At 62.1% G+C, this 16,295-nt stretch overlaps 1 protein-coding gene across 10 annotated transcripts in view; it reads left to right on the forward strand.

The window, feature by feature from the left end:
- The window catches only part of LOC103567331 (USP6 N-terminal-like protein), a 23,419-nt gene extending 7,801 nt beyond the window's left edge, over nt 1-15,618 (forward strand). For all 10 annotated transcript variants that reach the window (XM_070565802.1, XM_070565803.1, XM_070565800.1 and 7 more), the window contains 13 exons: nt 3,257-3,324; nt 3,893-3,978; nt 5,616-5,655; nt 5,995-6,075; nt 6,976-7,083; nt 10,394-10,503; nt 10,901-10,949; nt 11,818-11,938; nt 12,596-12,690; nt 12,929-12,994; nt 13,519-13,618; nt 13,892-14,044; nt 14,332-15,618. In XM_070565802.1, coding sequence (XP_070421903.1) covers nt 3,259-3,324; nt 3,893-3,978; nt 5,616-5,655; nt 5,995-6,075; nt 6,976-7,083; nt 10,394-10,503; nt 10,901-10,949; nt 11,818-11,938; nt 12,596-12,690; nt 12,929-12,994; nt 13,519-13,618; nt 13,892-14,044; nt 14,332-15,350 — 2,094 coding nt within the window. In that variant the 5' untranslated portion in view covers nt 3,257-3,258 and the 3' untranslated portion in view covers nt 15,351-15,618. The remainder of the gene's footprint in view (nt 1-3,256; nt 3,325-3,892; nt 3,979-5,615; nt 5,656-5,994; nt 6,076-6,975; nt 7,084-10,393; nt 10,504-10,900; nt 10,950-11,817; nt 11,939-12,595; nt 12,691-12,928; nt 12,995-13,518; nt 13,619-13,891; nt 14,045-14,331) is intronic.
- The last annotated feature ends 677 nt before the right edge of the window (nt 15,619-16,295 follow it).

A 16,295-nucleotide genomic window follows, 5' to 3' on the forward strand; every position in this document is an offset into this window, starting at 1 on the left:
CATGAAACGAGGAGGAGGAGGATGACTGGGCAGCATGGAGGAGGAAGATCAAGGGGTAGGAGAGAGAAATGGTGGATGGACGTGGAGGAGGAGAGAAGGAGGATGGCGAACGTGGGAGAGGAGGATCAAGGAGTGATGAGAGAGGATGGGGAGGGCGGCCCAGGAGGGGGACGAGATGGACGGAGGTGGCGGGTGAGACGGTGCCGAAGGAGAACCAGGAGAAAGAGGATGTGAAGCTGGAGGAAGCAGACGGGAAGGCTGGAGGACATGAAGGAGGGTGGGGAAGGATGGAGGAGAGCGGGAGCAGGGGGCGCGTGTTGGAGGAGGAGAGGGAGAGGGAGAGGAGGAGGGCAGATGAGAAAGGGCAGGCGGAGGAGGGTGGAGGAGGATGCAGGGGCAGGGTGAAGGAGGATGGAGCAGGAGGAGAGAGGAAGAGCAGAGGCCCCAGGCAGGCCCAGAGCAGGCAGTGAGAGGCCAGGGTGGGGTCCCAGTGGAGGTCGTAGCCCTGTGAGGCCTGCTTGGTCGTCAGACTGGAAACCGCGGGGAAGCTGGATGAGGCTGGTGTGGGAACGTGCTGTACTGAGTTTGAGTTGCAGACGGAGGTGTGCAACATGGACGCCAGTCGGCTCCACGTACAGCCAACAGGCAGGGGGAGCGGAGGAGGGAAGGATGGCCAGGGTTCTGGGGACGGGGCTCATCCCCCAGGGGACCGTGGTCATGTGCGCCCGTGTTCTTTGCCGATCATCAGCGGGCTGTGTGTCCAGAGTCACGAGAGGCTGTACAGTGAAAGGCCTGAACACTAGCATCGACTCCTCTCCCTCCTGACCCGTCCCTGCGTGGTGACGGGACCCTCCGCCTGGGGCCCTTGACCTTCAGGGGTTAAGGGCTAACTCGGGCCCAGCTCCGCTGACCCGCACGCTGACCCAGGGGCCCCATTGTCGGGTGGGAACGACAGCGCCCCCAAGTTCACACCAAACCCCAGACAAGGTCACACCAAACCCCGAGTCCTCATGCATTGCCGGGCTCAGACAGCCTTCCACGGATTTCGTGTGAGGTGCTGCCCGCGCCGCCCCTGTCCTTGGCTGCAGTTGACGTAGAGCCGGGATACTAGCCAAGCCCACCTGCTCTCTCTGACCCCTGCCCTGTGTGATGCTAGTGTTGAGGCCTTCCACTGTACAGCCTCTCGTGACTCTGGACACACAGCCCGCTGATGATCATCTGTCCTGCAGGGTGGGGCTTGGGCACGAGGCCTCCCCCAATGTCACCTTGTCCCTGCTTCTCTAGAGGCTTATCGCCCTGGCCCCTGGTTCTGGAAGCTTACAGGCCCTCCTGTCCCAGCTGCTGTTTTCCTTCCATGTGAGGGGGAAATGGAGCCCCTCCTTCTGGTGCCCAGTCAGATCCAGGAACCCGGGGTCCCTCCACTTGAGAGAAGGTCTCACAGGCACAGAGGTGGCTGGAGGTCAGACATGTGATCCTTTCCTCACACCCAATCTCCTATCGCCTAACTGGCTGGTGGTGTTGTCTAAGCTCGTTCACCAGCCAGAACCAGTTACAGTTAAGTGGATGGCATCAATGTGGGAGTTTCGTGTCCTGTGAAGGACCGGGTGTGACCTGGTCTGTGGAAGCTCCCAGAGGCTCGAGCCAGGGGCCTCTGGCCTCCAGACCCCCACAGTGGGGACATCCCGGGTTGGTGTGGCCCAGGGAGGAGCTACGAGGGCAGGAGCAAAGGGGCTTCTGTGGCCAGGAGCGCCTCTGACGGCTCTCTCAGTCTCCATGCTATTTCCCAGCTCCCCTGTCGCGGTCCCGGGGCTGAGCCAGTGGGAGCCCAGCTCTGAGAGCAGCTTTTCCTAACGTCACCAACCATCAGACTCAGCTGTTAAAGTAGGCAGTTGAGTGGTTTTCAGAGTATTTAAGAGCTGTGCAACCTTCACCACTATTTCCACGACATTTCAGGGCCCCATAAAGAACTCTCTTGCCTGTGAGCAGGTACCCCCATTCTCCCTCCACGAGCCCCTGGCGACCACCGACCCCTCTCTGTCTCTGTGGGTCTGACTATTCTGCACATCTCACGTGAGTGGAATCCTGTAACATGGGTCTTTTGTGTCTGGCTTCTTTTGCTCAGCACCGTGTCCATCGTGCTGTAGCAGGAGCAGGATTTCACTCCTTTCTGTGGTGGGTAAGACTCCATTGCACAGAGTGGAGCCCATTGTGTCTGTTTCTTCATCCGTGCATGGAAGCTCACATTGTTTCCACCTATTTGCAACTGTGAGAAGGTCTTCATGAACACGCGTGTGCAAATATTGGCTTGAGGACCAGTGTTCACTTCCCTTGGGCGAGTGCCTAGGAGTGGAATTGCTGGGTCACGTGGTAACTCTACGTGTAACTTCTGAGGAACCACAAAACCGGTCTCCGCAGCAGCTGCACCATTTGACATTCCCACCAGCAACGCGGAGGCTCCAGGTCCTCTCCCCCCCACACTCGTTCTGTCCATCTGTTGGTGAGAGCCGGTCCAGTGGGCGGGAAGTGGGGTCTCATGGTTTCCGTCTGCATTTCCCTGGGGGCCAGTGCCGTTGAGCACCTCCTCACGGGCTTGTCGGCCGTTTGTACATCACGTTGGAGAAATGTCCCTCCGACCTTTGTCCTCTTTCGAATTGGGCTATTTGTCGTTTGTTGGGGAGTTTTATATATTCTGCACAGCAGGCCCTGATCAGACAGGTGATTGGCAGACATCTTCGTTCCTCGTGCGGGCCGTCTCTGCACTCCTCGGTGGTGTTGTCTGAAGCACAGCAGTTTGCGTGTTGCTGGCGTCCCGTTGACTCATCTGCTCTTGTGTTGCTTGTGCTTTTGGTGTCTCAGAGCACAGTCGGATTCCCAGTGCGCCTGCGGGAATCATCGGCCAGCAGCCGCACACTCCTTTGCTCAGTGCCACCCTGGGCCCGGAGCGCGCACACCAGGCTGCCGGTCAGCAGGTCATCTGAGCCCCTGGGTCCACCTTCTCCCTCCTCATAAGCTGACGAGAACTCTGATCTCACGAGGACAGAAGTCCCAGGGGGCTGGGAGGGTAGCCCCTAAGCGGGAGTGCGAGAAAGTGTGAGTGTGAACCTGTGTTCCGCCAAGCCGGATGCCGCCCGCCCTGCCTGCGGGTTTGCCCGCTCTCTGATCAGACAGACCGGGGGGCTGGCAGCGGGGCACACAGGTTGCTCTCTGAAGCTCTGAGTGCAGTGCTACATTTGGATTTTTTTGTCTTGCATATTAGACATGAAGGAAGACCCAGAGACCCTGCTGGCCCTGGAAAGAGCAAAAATAATTGCCCAGTATGATCAGGTGAGGCCCAGGAGGAGATCCGAGCTCTAGGAACAGGTACGGCCTGGGGGGCAGACCATGGCCGGCAGGAGCAGGTGAGGTCCAGGCGAGAATCATAGGGAGCAGAGGCAGGTGAGGCCCAGGTGGGGATCCCACAGCAAGAGCAGTGATGTCCCAGGTGAGGATCACAGCTCCAGGAGCAGGTGGGACCCAGGGTGGGAATCATACAGCTGGAGCAGGTGGGTCCCAGGTGGGATCACACTGCAGGAGCAGGTGGGGCCCAGGTGGGGATCACACTGCAGGAGCAGGTGGACCCAGGTGGGATCACACAGTAGGAGCACTGATGTCCCAGATAAGGATCATAGCTCCAGGAGCAGGTGGGGCCCAGGTGGGATCACACAGCAGGAGCAGGGGAGGCTGTCAGGCTGCTCCCATTCGGGAAGGTGCGTCCTCATCCCTCAGTCTGTGCCCATTGTCGCAGGTTCCAGAGCTCCCTCAGGACAGGGGAGGGAGGAGCCGCCCTGTGCCCTCCTGCCCCTGGTCCCTGGCTCTGGCGCGCCCTCACCACGTTGCCCCCTCTGGGTTGCAGGGACGCCAGGCAGGGGTTCCAGTGGATCCTCAGGAAGACCCCGAGCTGCCCCTTTTCAAGGTCACCGACCGCCTCGGTTTCCTGCAGTGAGTCACCTGGACGCCCGCTCTTTTCATCTCAGGGATGGTTTCTGTTGGTGGAAACCCCTCTCTGGAGGCAGGACCCGTCTCCCCAGCTCAGAGCCTCGTCCCCTGGTGCCCACTGCAGTCCAGGGTCTACAGTCGGCTCCAGCTGAGAGACCAGAAGGGGCCTCAGAGTGGTGGGCAGGGGTGGAGCAGGGCCCTGGCCGGGCTGGGACACTCAGCAGTGTGGCCTCCACGCCTGCATGAGGGAGGGCGTGATGGTGTCCAGCGCCCACAGTCAGAGGGCACGTCCAGCCTGGCCAGCAGTGGCTCCACAGGGTGTGACCACAGAGTGAGGGGCGCCTGGCCCAGCCTGTGGGCAGCTGTCCAGCAGGTCTCCAAGGGCACAGGTGGTTCCAGTGTAGCGGCCACATGGGCACAGGCACAAGGGGCAGCCAGGGATGTGGCCTCTGGCGTTGACAGGATGGGCAGGGGGCGCGTTCAGATAGGACCTGGCCTGGGAACCTCCTGGGAAGGGGACAGAGGCAGGCGGAGTTGGAAGGCAGCTGAAGACGGCCTGACCCCCGGTCTGGGGCTGGGAGGAGATTGGGGATGGAGGCCGGGCCTTGGTGGCGACAGAGAGGAGAGGAGGCTGGAGGGAGATGGGACTGGGTGGGGCATGTGCCCCTGGACGGAGCCAGCCTGGGACAGGACCGAAGGTGCTGGGCTCCTGGGATGGGGCCTCCTCTCTGGGGGAGGACAGCCCAGAGCAGGGCAAGGCCCGGGGGAGGCGCTCACCTGAGACGCCTGAGCCAGGGCCTCTGTCAGCCCCAAGTTCTCTGCGGTGCTCTCTGGAGACACCACCAGTCAGACCTGCAGGGGAGAAGCCAGCGAGGAGGTGCCTGATCAGGAGAGGAGGGAAGGGAGGGTGTGGAGCATGGAGAGTGGAGGAGCAGCCTGGCAGGTGGAGGGAGGACAGAGAGGAGGCGCCGTGGGAGTGCAGCATGAAGGTGGAGGGTGCAGCAGGCCATGTGGTGACACTGCCTGGAAGGGCCAGAGGCTGCAGACATGGTGTGGGGCCAATCTGGCTGCCCGCGGGCCTCAGTCACTGCCCATCACCCAGTGGACAAGCAGCCGTTTGGACCCATCAGGGGCGGGTCCTGCTCAGAGGTTCTGACAGCACAAGCGTTAAAAGGTGGGCCCGAGTAGCTGAAGTGACGACGAGAAATGGGTGACATCAGGGATAGGAGGGTGGGCGGCCGGGGAGGGAGAGGCAGGCTGGACGCTGGACAGGCAGACCCTGTGGGAGGTGTGCAGACCTCAGCAGGATAGCCACAGGGGGCACCCTGGCTCACCCGGTGGTTCTCAGGCCAGCCCGACCCCAGGACAATGGCAGGTCACCTCCTGTGGGGCTGCTGTCTGGGCGCAGCCCACCCCCGCACCAGCACTGGCCCTTCTCAGGCACCCAAGGAGGGCTCTGCCTCCAGCCACAGGCACCTGGCCGCCCTGCCCTCCTCTGCCCTGTGTCTGGGCTCCCTCCTAGGTCAGCCCTCCCTCCGCAGAATCCAGGGCCCAGACTTGGGGGCTGGGGGCAGGCCCTGTCCTTCTGTGGCCCCTGGCCTGGTGCAGGGCCTCAGGGCTCTGCTTCTCTTGCCTTCCAGTGAGAAGGAGCTGCCCAGCCTCACCACCCAGGAGGCGAAGGTAAGAGCCTGTCCTTGCTGCGCAGGCAGGAGGTGGCCGTGGGTGCAGGCCCGCGGTTCCTGCCACCCCCAACCCCAGAACTGTCCTGAGGGGACGTTGTTTACTGAACCCACCTGTCCCAGAACCTCACACCCAGCTTAGGGCTCACTGCCTGCCAGCCACCAGGACCCCACCTCAAGGCTGGGACCGGGGCAGGCCCGGGGGTCTGTGGGAGAGGGTCGGCGCCTTTTCTGGCCCCTTTGAGTTCCCTCATGTCAGGGCACCTGATGTGACCTGATGCACTAGGGCCCCTCTAGGAAGCGGGCAGCTGGGCTCTCACCACCATTTCTCATTTCCCAGCACAAACGCCGAGACATCAGGCGAGCCGACAAGTGGCTGAAGATGCTGAGGGACTGGGGGCAGTACCAAGGCAGCAAGAAGGTAGGACCTGAGCGCTTGGCAGGCTGCACCCTGTCCTGAGCCCAAAGGACCACGGGCCTGTGTCCCCAGGGCAGCCCACAGCCTCCCTGCCCACCCCACAGGGTCACCTCACCTGGAGAGAATCTGAGGCCAGAGCCAAGGCCACCCCAGGGCAGGGCCCCGATGGGATGGATAAGCCGGGACCGCTGTCCACCTTGTCCCCTGAGGCCTCGTCCACTCCTAGTTGTGGGAGACGGGGCCCAGGTCTAGGTAGACCCACTGTCTCCCGAGAAACTGTGACCGAACCCAGTGGGTTTGTCTCTTGGTGAGTGCGGAGCCAAAAAGCCCACCAAAGCAGAAGTAGGGGAGAAAGGTTTCTCGCTTGCACGAGCGCTGGAGAACAGCGGGGACTCCCAGAGCAGCGTCTCCCCGAGCTCGGTGCCTGTGGAGACGTTATACACAAGAGCGGAGGAGAAGTTTATTTGTAACAACTGTGGCCATTTAGGGCGTGCAGAGCAGGTAAACTCGCTCCTGCTGCATCACCTGCTCCAAAAGCGGCTGCTTGGCCCTCTCAGCGGGAGAATTTAGGACGTTAATGAGAGAAAGTGGCTGTAGGACGCTTGGTGCTGAACCGTTGGCAGGGGTCTTGCTGCAAATACGTGAGTGTCTGTGCGAGACAGCAACGTCTGCCAAACGGGGACACCAGCTTCGGCAAAGCAGAGCACAGAGCTGCCTCTTGTCTGAAAGACGTTTGAGGGACCATGTCAGTTGTTGCCCAGACCCTCCGTAACCCTTTCTGGGCCTGGGTCCTGGTCACAGAACCACGGAGCCAGAGGCCAGAATCTTCCAGATGCCTCCCACTCCATCTCGTGCGCGGGGTCGCCCTGCGGCCTGGTCACCAGAGCTTTCTGCTTCCCGTAGATGCACAAGCGGGTCTTTAAGGGGATCCCCCCGCAGGTGCGGGGTCGAGTGTGGTCGCTGCTGTTGGACCTGGAGAAGGTGAAGGCGGAGAATAAAGGCAAATACGAGGTACGGCCCTTCCACACTCGGCAGAGGCAGCGCCCACAGGCCCGGCCTTTCAGGAGCTGGGGGAGCCGGCGGGTGGTCATGCGCCATGGGACCCTCTCACCTGGCCTCAGCTCTTTCCTGGCCCGTACTGGACTCACGGGCCCAGGACACTCCCGCCAGGAAGGCCCTGCCCGTCCCCCCACTGCCTGGGCCTCCATTACCTTCAGCTTGACCCAGTGCAGACACTGGAGCCAGAGACAGACAGACGCCACATGAATCCAACTACGGCCCACAGCCCTGAGTAGGGGACAGTCACACAGCAAAGGACAGAAACCAGGGAAAGAGCAAGGAAGCACACCCACAGGACCCACAAAATGAGGAAAGCAACCAAACCCACGAAATCACAGACAGGAGCGCCGTTGGGTAGAAAGGAAGAGACTTAATGGGACCAGGAACTGGTCTTTTCCTGTCCCCCCAGCGGGGACCCGGCACCCGGCTGGTTCCCAAGGCTCAGCCCTGTCTCCACCCGAGGGTCCCCCAGGTCACATGGCCCAGGGAGGGGGCTCTGTGCACACTTGACTATGCAGGGCAGCGATGCGCCCAGACTGAGTGGGACCGGCGCAGCAAAGCCTGGACACGGGGAGATGCAGCCCGAGGGGGTGTGATGGGGTCACAGTTCAGCAAGCAGCCGGGAATTATGTGGTGAATATGTCCACACGTGTGCATCCGCTGACGACTGTGGAACAACAGCCAGCATCGTGCTCAATCGTGAGACCCTCCAAGGGCCCCACAGACCAGGACGAGAGGAGGCTGTAGTTGTCAAGCAGGCAGCGTGTCCCTGTGGTCCCGCAGGAGACAGGGAAGGAGGTGTGGAGAGAAGAGCGGGGGCTGAGCCCAGACCCCTCCCGCCGCCCCGTGCAGGGCCAGGCGAGGCCAGCTCCTTCCCGGGAGCGGAGGGGCAGCACTGACATCGCACCCGCCTGCTCCCACATCCGGGCCCCCAGGCTCCCTGCACAGCTGCCCAGACTCCCCCGAGCCCCTGACAGCCGAGTCCGCTTCTGAACTCGTGACCAGGAGCCTGCCAGATGCAGCCGGATTCGGGTGAAAACCCAGACAAACTGCCCCACAGCTGCCGCTGCCCGTATGTAGGGACACGAGGGACTCAGCCGAGAGCCCAGTCGGCCACAGGAGAGGGGACTGAAGGAGCAGGTGGTCACTCCGCACAGCACACACGGTTGTAGTTTGTATTACACAGTGTGCCACGGACACCAGGGAAACCATCGTCTTATTGACCAGCTACTGTGTAAATGTTATAAGAAAAATGTCCTGTTCACCATAGCACCAAAACTTTAGACCCAAGGACATGAAAATTGGAACGACAAATTATGTAACAGACCATGAGAAGCCCCCCAAAACAGTGTTTTATTTTCTAAAAAACAGACATTAACAAACTATGTATTCAACCTTAAAATTTTTTAAAAAATTAGGAAAAGAATAAGAGGGAGTTTAAAAATGCAAAATGAAATAGAAACCCAAAAGATGTAGAAAAGATAAATAAAACCAGGAACTGGTCCTTTGAAAAACCAGTTTTACAGCTAAACTTCTCCCGGGCCTGAGTAAGGGAGAGAGGGGAGGGTGCGGGGCGTTCAGGGAAGCGGGCCTGGCCGCAGGCAGGACGGGCTCAGAGAACTACAGGGAGGCCGTGCCCGGCTCGGGGCGGCCTTTGAACAGAGGATTTCCCAGCAGCATTGGCCCGTGTGCAGGGAGGAGAGAAGCCTGAGGTGAAGGAGAAGCGGAGCCGAGCCGAGAGCGCCGTCCGTGGAGGCCGCTGCTCCCAGTACAGTGGACGCGGCTCCTCGGCCCGGGCTCAGGTCGGGCGAAGGGGACGCTCCATCTTTGTGACGCTTCGGCCCCACTTCAGAGCCTCGTGCAGAGTGCCCGGGGAAGACCTTCCGTCCATCGCACACTCGCCGTGGATGCACGAGTCTAGATATGATCCTCGCAGGGGAGACGTACAGGATCTCAAAGGAATGACCCCATGACCCAGGACGGTGCCTTCCAGAGCCAGCCCGTGGGGACCAAACCGCACGTGGACACGTAAAAGGGGAAAGTCATCCATGACATCAGCGGATTCAGAAAGCCAGTGAATACAGTTCAGCAGCCACTTCTCCGTTGGTAAAAATCATGAGAAATAGAAGAATAGAAATAAACTGAGTATTTCTAAAATTGTTGAAGAAAAACCAACAGCAAATATTCTGAGGGGCCGGAAATGCTGGAGCCATTTCCATCCACATCAGATGAACCGGAGCCATCTGCTGTCACCACTGATTCAGAATTGCTCTGGCAGTTTTAACTCATACAGTCAGACAAGAAAATTTAAAAAAAACCATCACACAGATGAATAAGAAACAAAATGACCTTCGCTTGCAGGTGATCTGATCACAGACAGAAACTCAAGACATTCTGCAGACACCTACGAGTCAGAATGAGTAACTGATGTAGAAAGTCGGTGGGTCCAGGGGGAGATGCAGAGGCCAAGCGTTCCCTCCACTTGAGCACAAGGAGCTTTAAAGTGGGAAACACGCGGCTCAGGGAGGCCTGCATGGAACCCCAAGGATGCTTCTCTGCCTCCATAACCAGGGGGCCGAAAGTGGGGGTGTCAGGGCCATGGGGCTCCGTGCGCCCCCTGGGCAGTTTTAAGATCAGGGCAATGGGAGCGGGTGCCACAGACGGGCCTGGAGCCCCCGCAGCCCTCTAGTCACCCAGCGCCCTGAGGGTTGGCCAGGTGGGCTGGTGCTGGATCCCTGTGTGGTGAACAGAATTAGCTAGCGGGTGAAGGTAGAGGGTGCAGAGAGAGTGGCCTCGTCTCGCTGTCTGGCTGCAGAACTCAGGCGGGTGTCAGGGAGCCGAGGCCGAGCCGCCCTCCCGCCTCCCAAGGGCCCTGAGCGGCCGGTGCCCTGGGAGCAGGTTCCAGGGAGCTGCCTCCCGGGGGCGAGCTCAGAGCCCAGGCAGGCGCTGTCACCCTGGACAGGCCCCCGTGCAGGGCAGGGAAGAGCGGTCAGGGGCCTGGACCTGCCTATTTGATGGGTGGGGGTCTGGGCTTGGAGGAGCCCATGGGCTGACCATCGGGGTTCCCTCCCCGGGGCTGCTGGGCATCACGTGGGCCTCACAGGCGTGGTGGGCACTTGGGACCCTCCCTGGCTTCAGAGATGAGGTTCCTGCGGAAAAACTCAGGTTCCAGCCAGGAGCGCTCGCTCTGCTCAGGGTGCAGCTGGTGGCAGGGAGTGTTCTGTGTCTCTGATGCCGGCTCCTCCTCCTGGTTCCCCCACAGAGAATGAAGGAGCAGGCCAGGCTGTTCTCAGATGACATCAAACAGATTGACCTGGATGTGAACCGAACATTCCGGAACCATATCATGTACTGGGACCGCTATGGCATCAAGTGAGGCCACTGGGCAGGCAGGGTCCCCAGGGGGACATGGGGGATCCCAGGGGAGAAGGGGGTCCCAGATGGGATGCAGGGGTCCTGGGGGACATGAGTCCTGTAGGAGAAGGGAGGTGACAACAGCAAACAAAATAATGTTGCATGGTGAAAGATGGAACTTTGACGTACACAAACTAAAAGACAAAGAATGAAGATAAAAACTCATCAGACTGTCCCCCTGAGGTATCTGCATTTCATCGCGTGTAGACTTCACCCCAAAATGTTGTTAAACACGGAGACGCCCTGAAGACGTCAGCTTCTTGGCTGACTTCTTAACCACACCTGTTCTGTTGTTGGTGTTTGTCACAGAACGAACCCGACAGCATCAGCACCGCCCCCTGTCGTCCTTTCCTAGGCAGCAAGCCCTGTTCCATGTGCTCGCAGCCTATTCTGTTTACAACACCGTGAGTATCCCGCCCCCAGGCCCAGGGTCCCACACTGTCCTTGCCTCTTAAAATCGAGTGTCCGTGACCAGACAGGAGGCACGCGTCAGGCCTCCAGCTCACAGGGTCACAGAGACGCAGCGAGGGGCTCTCTCCCCTGACGCTGAGGCGGACGGGGCTGGACGCAGACTCCACTTCCAGGACCAGAATGGAGCCCTCACCCCCGGCGCTGCCCGGCCCACGAGCTCAGTGGGGCTGCCGGACGCCCGTCTCGGTGGGGCTGTGTCACCAGTCAGTGTGGGGCCTCAGGGGCATCGCTTTTGTCGTCACACTTGAGTTTTGATCCTGAAGCCACCACATTATTCATCAGAAACCAGCAGGGACGAAGGTCCCCATTAACCCAACTCCCTAAGAGTGAGGCAGATAGGGAGGTGGCTCCCGGGGCGGCTGCTCCCCTTTCCAGAACTTTCCCTCAAGAACCACCAGCTCAGCCGACTCCACGGGTGGCCCACAGCGGGGTATGGCCCAGCCGCCATCCTGCGCCCGGTCAGGCTCCAGCCGGCAGTCGTGGCGGGGTCTCCAGATCTCGCGGGTCCCTGTCACCCTGGTGGGCCTCACGGAGGCGCCTCTCCCTCGTCTGAGAAAGGGGACCCCAGGGGGACACCCCAGAGCTCGGGCACGGGGCTGCCGTGGTGCTGGCGCCGGAGCTGCTGCAGCGGGTCTCCCGGCCGACATCTCGGGGGCCCCACGCGAGCCTCCCCTCCCCTCTGGGCCCTGAGAGCCTGGGCCGGGCAGGGGTCTGTCCAGGGGCTCCTAGACGCTGAGATGGGAGCACAGGGCAGGGAGAGGCGGCCTCGGGTCATCCTTCCATGCGGTCTGGCTCTTGTAGGAGGTGGGCTACTGCCAGGGCATGAGCGAGGTCGTGGCCGTCCTGCTAATGTTCCTGGGCGAGGAGGACGCCTTCTGGGCGCTGGCCCAGCTCATGGTCAGCGAGAGGCACGCCATGCATGGTAGGTGGGCGCTGCGGACCGCTGGACGTGACTTAGCGCCCAGGAGGGTCTGCCTGCACAGCCCCCCAGTAGCAGGGCTGCCTGGGGACCCCCACCCCATCCACGTCCCCTCAGGGAGGGCACTGCAGCCCCATGCCGCCCTCTCGGTCCTGTAGCCACGGCCCCCGGCTCTGTCCTCGTCAGACGATTCTTACATCTCTGCTGGTCCTTCCTCACATCTGCCCCCCGGCCCAGCCTCCTTCCATGCCCACGGCGAGACAAAGCCCAGATGGCAGCGTCTCCCCCTCCTGCAGGCCCCAGCCTGACTCCCGAGCCCAGGAGATGGCCATGCACACCCCATCACCGGCCATGTGGGACCCCCATGGCCCCGCTGTGGGGAGTGGGGAGCCGAGGGGATGCCGGGGCAGGGACATCTGCCTGACCCCCAGCACAGGGCGCCAGCCAAGTGAGCCTCCGTGAGGGGCTCCTGTCCCTGGCCACCCCGGGCCTCAGGGCATTCTGCTCCCTGGTAGAGGGTGTCCAGCCAGCATTAGGGAGGCCGTGGGCGCATGTGGGGTCACTGCGGGTGAGAGGAGGCCTTGGGCTCAGCGGGGGCACCTGCCAGCGCCCAGCCCCGCTGGGAGCTGGCTCTGATTGGCGGGGCCGGGGGCTTCTCAGGCTTCTTCGTTCCGGGGTTCCCGAAACTGCTCAGGTTCCAGGCCCACCATGAGCAGGTCCTCACCAAAGGGCTCCCGAAGCTAAAGCAGCACCTGGTGAGTAGGAGCGTCCCGCCTCGTCCCGGGCGCTGGCCCAGGGTGGGGACTGGGGAGGGGCCAGGCCCCTGCTGCCTAGAGAGTTTGGACTCATCCTGCTCGTCCGGTGGCCAGGGGCAGCCGGGGCTGAGCGGGGCTTCGGGAGGAGCAACCACTCAGCCCCCGGGAGCGGCTGCAAAGGCCCCGCATAGGGAGGTTTGTGCACCAGGCAGGCCCTGAGCCCTCTGCCCTCCCTTAGGACGAGGAGCACATGTGCACCGGCATCTACACGGCCAAGTGGTTCCTGCAATGCTTCATAGGCCGGGTGAGGCTGCCAGGGACCCGTCCTGGGACGCTCCCTGCCCCCGGCGTCAGGGAGGGCCGAGCTCAACTTCAGCCCAGACAGGCCAGGCCCTACTGAGGGGTGAATGGGGCCAGGACCCCTCCCGGGGAGCCCAGATCCCACTCCAGGATGGGCACCTCAGGGCTCCGGGGCCGGGCTGTTTCCACCTGGGCTCTGGAGGGAAGGCCGGGTCAGCCCAGGGTGTGGACGAGCCTTTGTCCCACATTGCAGATAGTGTTGTTCCTTTAAGGTGTGTTCCCCTGGGTGGGGGGCCATCCCTGTTGCCCGCCAGGTCAGCAGTCGTGCAGGCCAGCCCCTTAGGTCCCTGTGTGGCCTGGCGGGGAGCACCTTCGTCCAGCAGCCATGTCCCCATGGGGATGAGTCCGCCCAGATGAGCTGCGGGACCTTGTCAGACGCAGGGACCAGAGGCACAAGGGGTTCTCACCCCATGCTGGGACCCCAGTGGCTCTGCTAAAGCTGTGCCCTCATGCCTGCTGTCCCCACAGACCCCCTTCTCCCTCACCCTGAAGCTCTGGGACACTTACATCTTGGAGGGTGAGCGTGTGCTCACGGCCATGGCCTACACCGTGCTCAAACTGCACAAAAGTAAGTGAGCCCGTGAAGCCCGAGTGTGCCCGGGGGTGGTGGCCCTTGCTCCAGCCCGGCCAGGGCAGGGCACCCTCTGAGAAGTGGTGGGAATGGGGCGGGGCCTTTGTGGGCCCAGCCTCGAGGGCGTCCTGGTCCATGATCCTGCCCGTGGCCCTCCTAGGCACAGCGGGACCCCCAGGGGTGGTGGCCCCTCCAGAACACAGCCGCGTCCACACAAGGTGCCTGGGGGCCAGGGTGAGCCCCTGGCCTGACGCGCACCCCCTTGCCTAGAACGCCTCCTGAAGCTGCCTCTGGAAGGCCTGCGGGAGTTCCTGCAGGACGGGCTGTGCCAGCCCTGGGCCCTGGAGGATGACGCGGTGCTCAGGCACCTCCAGGCCTCGATGGTGGAGCTGCAGAGGATGAAATGTGACCTTCCTCCCCCAGGTGGGCTCACAGGCCCGGTCCCCTCCCGACTCTCCATCTGGGGGCCGTGAAAAGTGGGGAGCCCCCAGGGCCTCCCCCCATCTCCTCTTCTGCTCTGAGAAGCTTCGGCAGCCAGGCTGGGCTGGCTGTGAGGGCAGATGCTGCAGACACGGCATCAGCACCTGGACGGTTGTTCTCGGTGTTGGGCCAGGGCTGCCACCCAGGGAGCCATGAGGACACCACGGGGCCCCACCCTGCACGGGCCAGATGGCCTGATGCAGAAGTTAACCCAATCTGCTCACTTTCAGCCAAACCGGAGGAGTTCCCCACCTTGCCCCTGGGCCTGGAGCGAGCGTCCCCGGAGCCCAGGCCTGTCCTCGCCTCTCCCGGCTGTGAGAAGCTGCCCAGTGAGGCCTGGCTGGCCCTCCCCCACCTACCCGTCGAGCACGAGCAGCCAGGACCCTCGCCTGCCCAGGTTGTCCCCGAGGCCGAGGAGCCACAGAATGAAGGGGCCTCCACAGGGCCCACAGCTGCTCACACCTCTCTCGGGGCCCCAGAGGCTCCGGGTCTGGCCTGCCTTCCCCCGGCCCAGGACAGCTCTAGGGATCGGCTGCAGCCACGGCGTTTCACTTCCCTCCCGAACCTCCCAGGGAATCACGAAGCCGCGGACAGGTGGCCCCCAGCCGTGGGCTCTGAGCTGGAACGCTGGGCGTCTCTCCCTTTACTGCTCGCCTGGGCCACCCCCAGGGCCACAGGACAGGCTCAGCCCTGCATCCCCACTGGGGCCCCAGTGACAGGCCCCATCCAGCCTGACGAGGACCAAGCCACAGGGCCCAGGACACCCCTCCTGCCCTGTGACGCCTGCAGCCGATGCCCCTCTCAGGGTGGTGAAGGGCACAGTGGAGATGAAGCCCTGGCAGGGCCCAGCGAGCTGCCCCGGGGCCTCGACTGTCCCCTCCACCCCCTGACCTCCATGTCTGCAAGGAAGCTGGAGGCTTGGCACCCTCTAGAGGGGAGTGTGATGGAGAGGGCGACGGCCCTGAAGCGCCCGGCATCCAGCAGCAGCGTGCCCCAGGTCTTCATGCTGGCCTTCCTGGAGGACGGTGCCCCCCTCCCACAGAGGGGCCTGGCCTGGCCCGAGCCCAGGTCCTGGGAAGACAGGGGCACCATGAGTGCTCCCCCAGCCGGGATGAAGACAGTGGGGACCGAACCCCACCATGTCCCTGGCCAGTCCTGGTCTCTGGCCAAAGCAGGGCCAGGTCTCTCTGAGGAGTGTGTGGCCACCTGGGGCCTGGGCATGCCCCACAGGGCCACATCGGTGATCTGAGGCAGCTCTAGGAGCATCAGGCCACCCCAGCAAGGGGGTGGCAGGGGCAGGCGGGCCAGTCCCACCCTCCCGCCCCAGAGGTGGCAGGGATGGCCAGACGCCGGGCCCCCGAGCGGCCACCTGGCAGTGAGCCCGAGGCCGAGCTGATGGCGCTGGGCCTGCTCCACGAACCCGAGAGCTGCTGCTCCAGGACGGGCCGGAGGACACTGTGGGAGGCCGGTTCCCCCCTCTTAAAGTTCAATAAAGCGTTTTCATGGTTAAAATGCAAGACCAGCCTGTCCTTGCATTGCCTAGAACTCTCTGCAGGATGGACCAGACGCCCTGCGAGGCAGAGGATGGTGCGCCCGGGCCCCCCGACCAGCCTCTGCCAGCTGTCCCCACAGAGGGGCCGAGGGCCAGATGGAGCTGCGGTTCCCGCCATACCTGGTGTGAGGCCACACGCACCGCAGCCCCACAGCCGCGTGGGGTCGCTCAGCTTGCACACCTGTGCTGCTGGGTGTCTCACACCAGTGTGTAGATAGCGTCCCCACGCCCTGGGAAGAAGAGTCCCTGCCATAGGCTCAAGCAGAATCCCAGCCCCTTCCCCACCCCTGCGCCTCTTCAGTGACTTCTTCCAGATGCCATTTATTCACTCCTTGGTGATGTCACCAAGCAGGGTTCTTGATGCTGTCATGGGTGCAATCCTTCGAGAACTGCATCAGTGTCTTCTTAGCATCTTCCTTAACTGCAGAAAGAGCCTGGGCCAAGGTCCTCCTCAGGTAGTGGCTTTAAAGGCTGCCAGGACTCCAAGATCCATTGATTAGACCAAAGAGGTGGTGTTTGGAGGCAGAAACACGGCTTTGATATTGGGAAGAAGAGCACCAGTAAAAGGAGGATGTCCGGGAGCATTACCAACAATAAGCAAAATCGGGAAAGGTGTGTTATTCTCCAAACAGCACTTCTGCA

This window comes from Equus przewalskii, chromosome 11 (genome assembly GCF_037783145.1).
Source record: "Equus przewalskii isolate Varuska chromosome 11, EquPr2, whole genome shotgun sequence".
Taxonomy (NCBI): domain Eukaryota; kingdom Metazoa; phylum Chordata; class Mammalia; order Perissodactyla; family Equidae; genus Equus; species Equus przewalskii.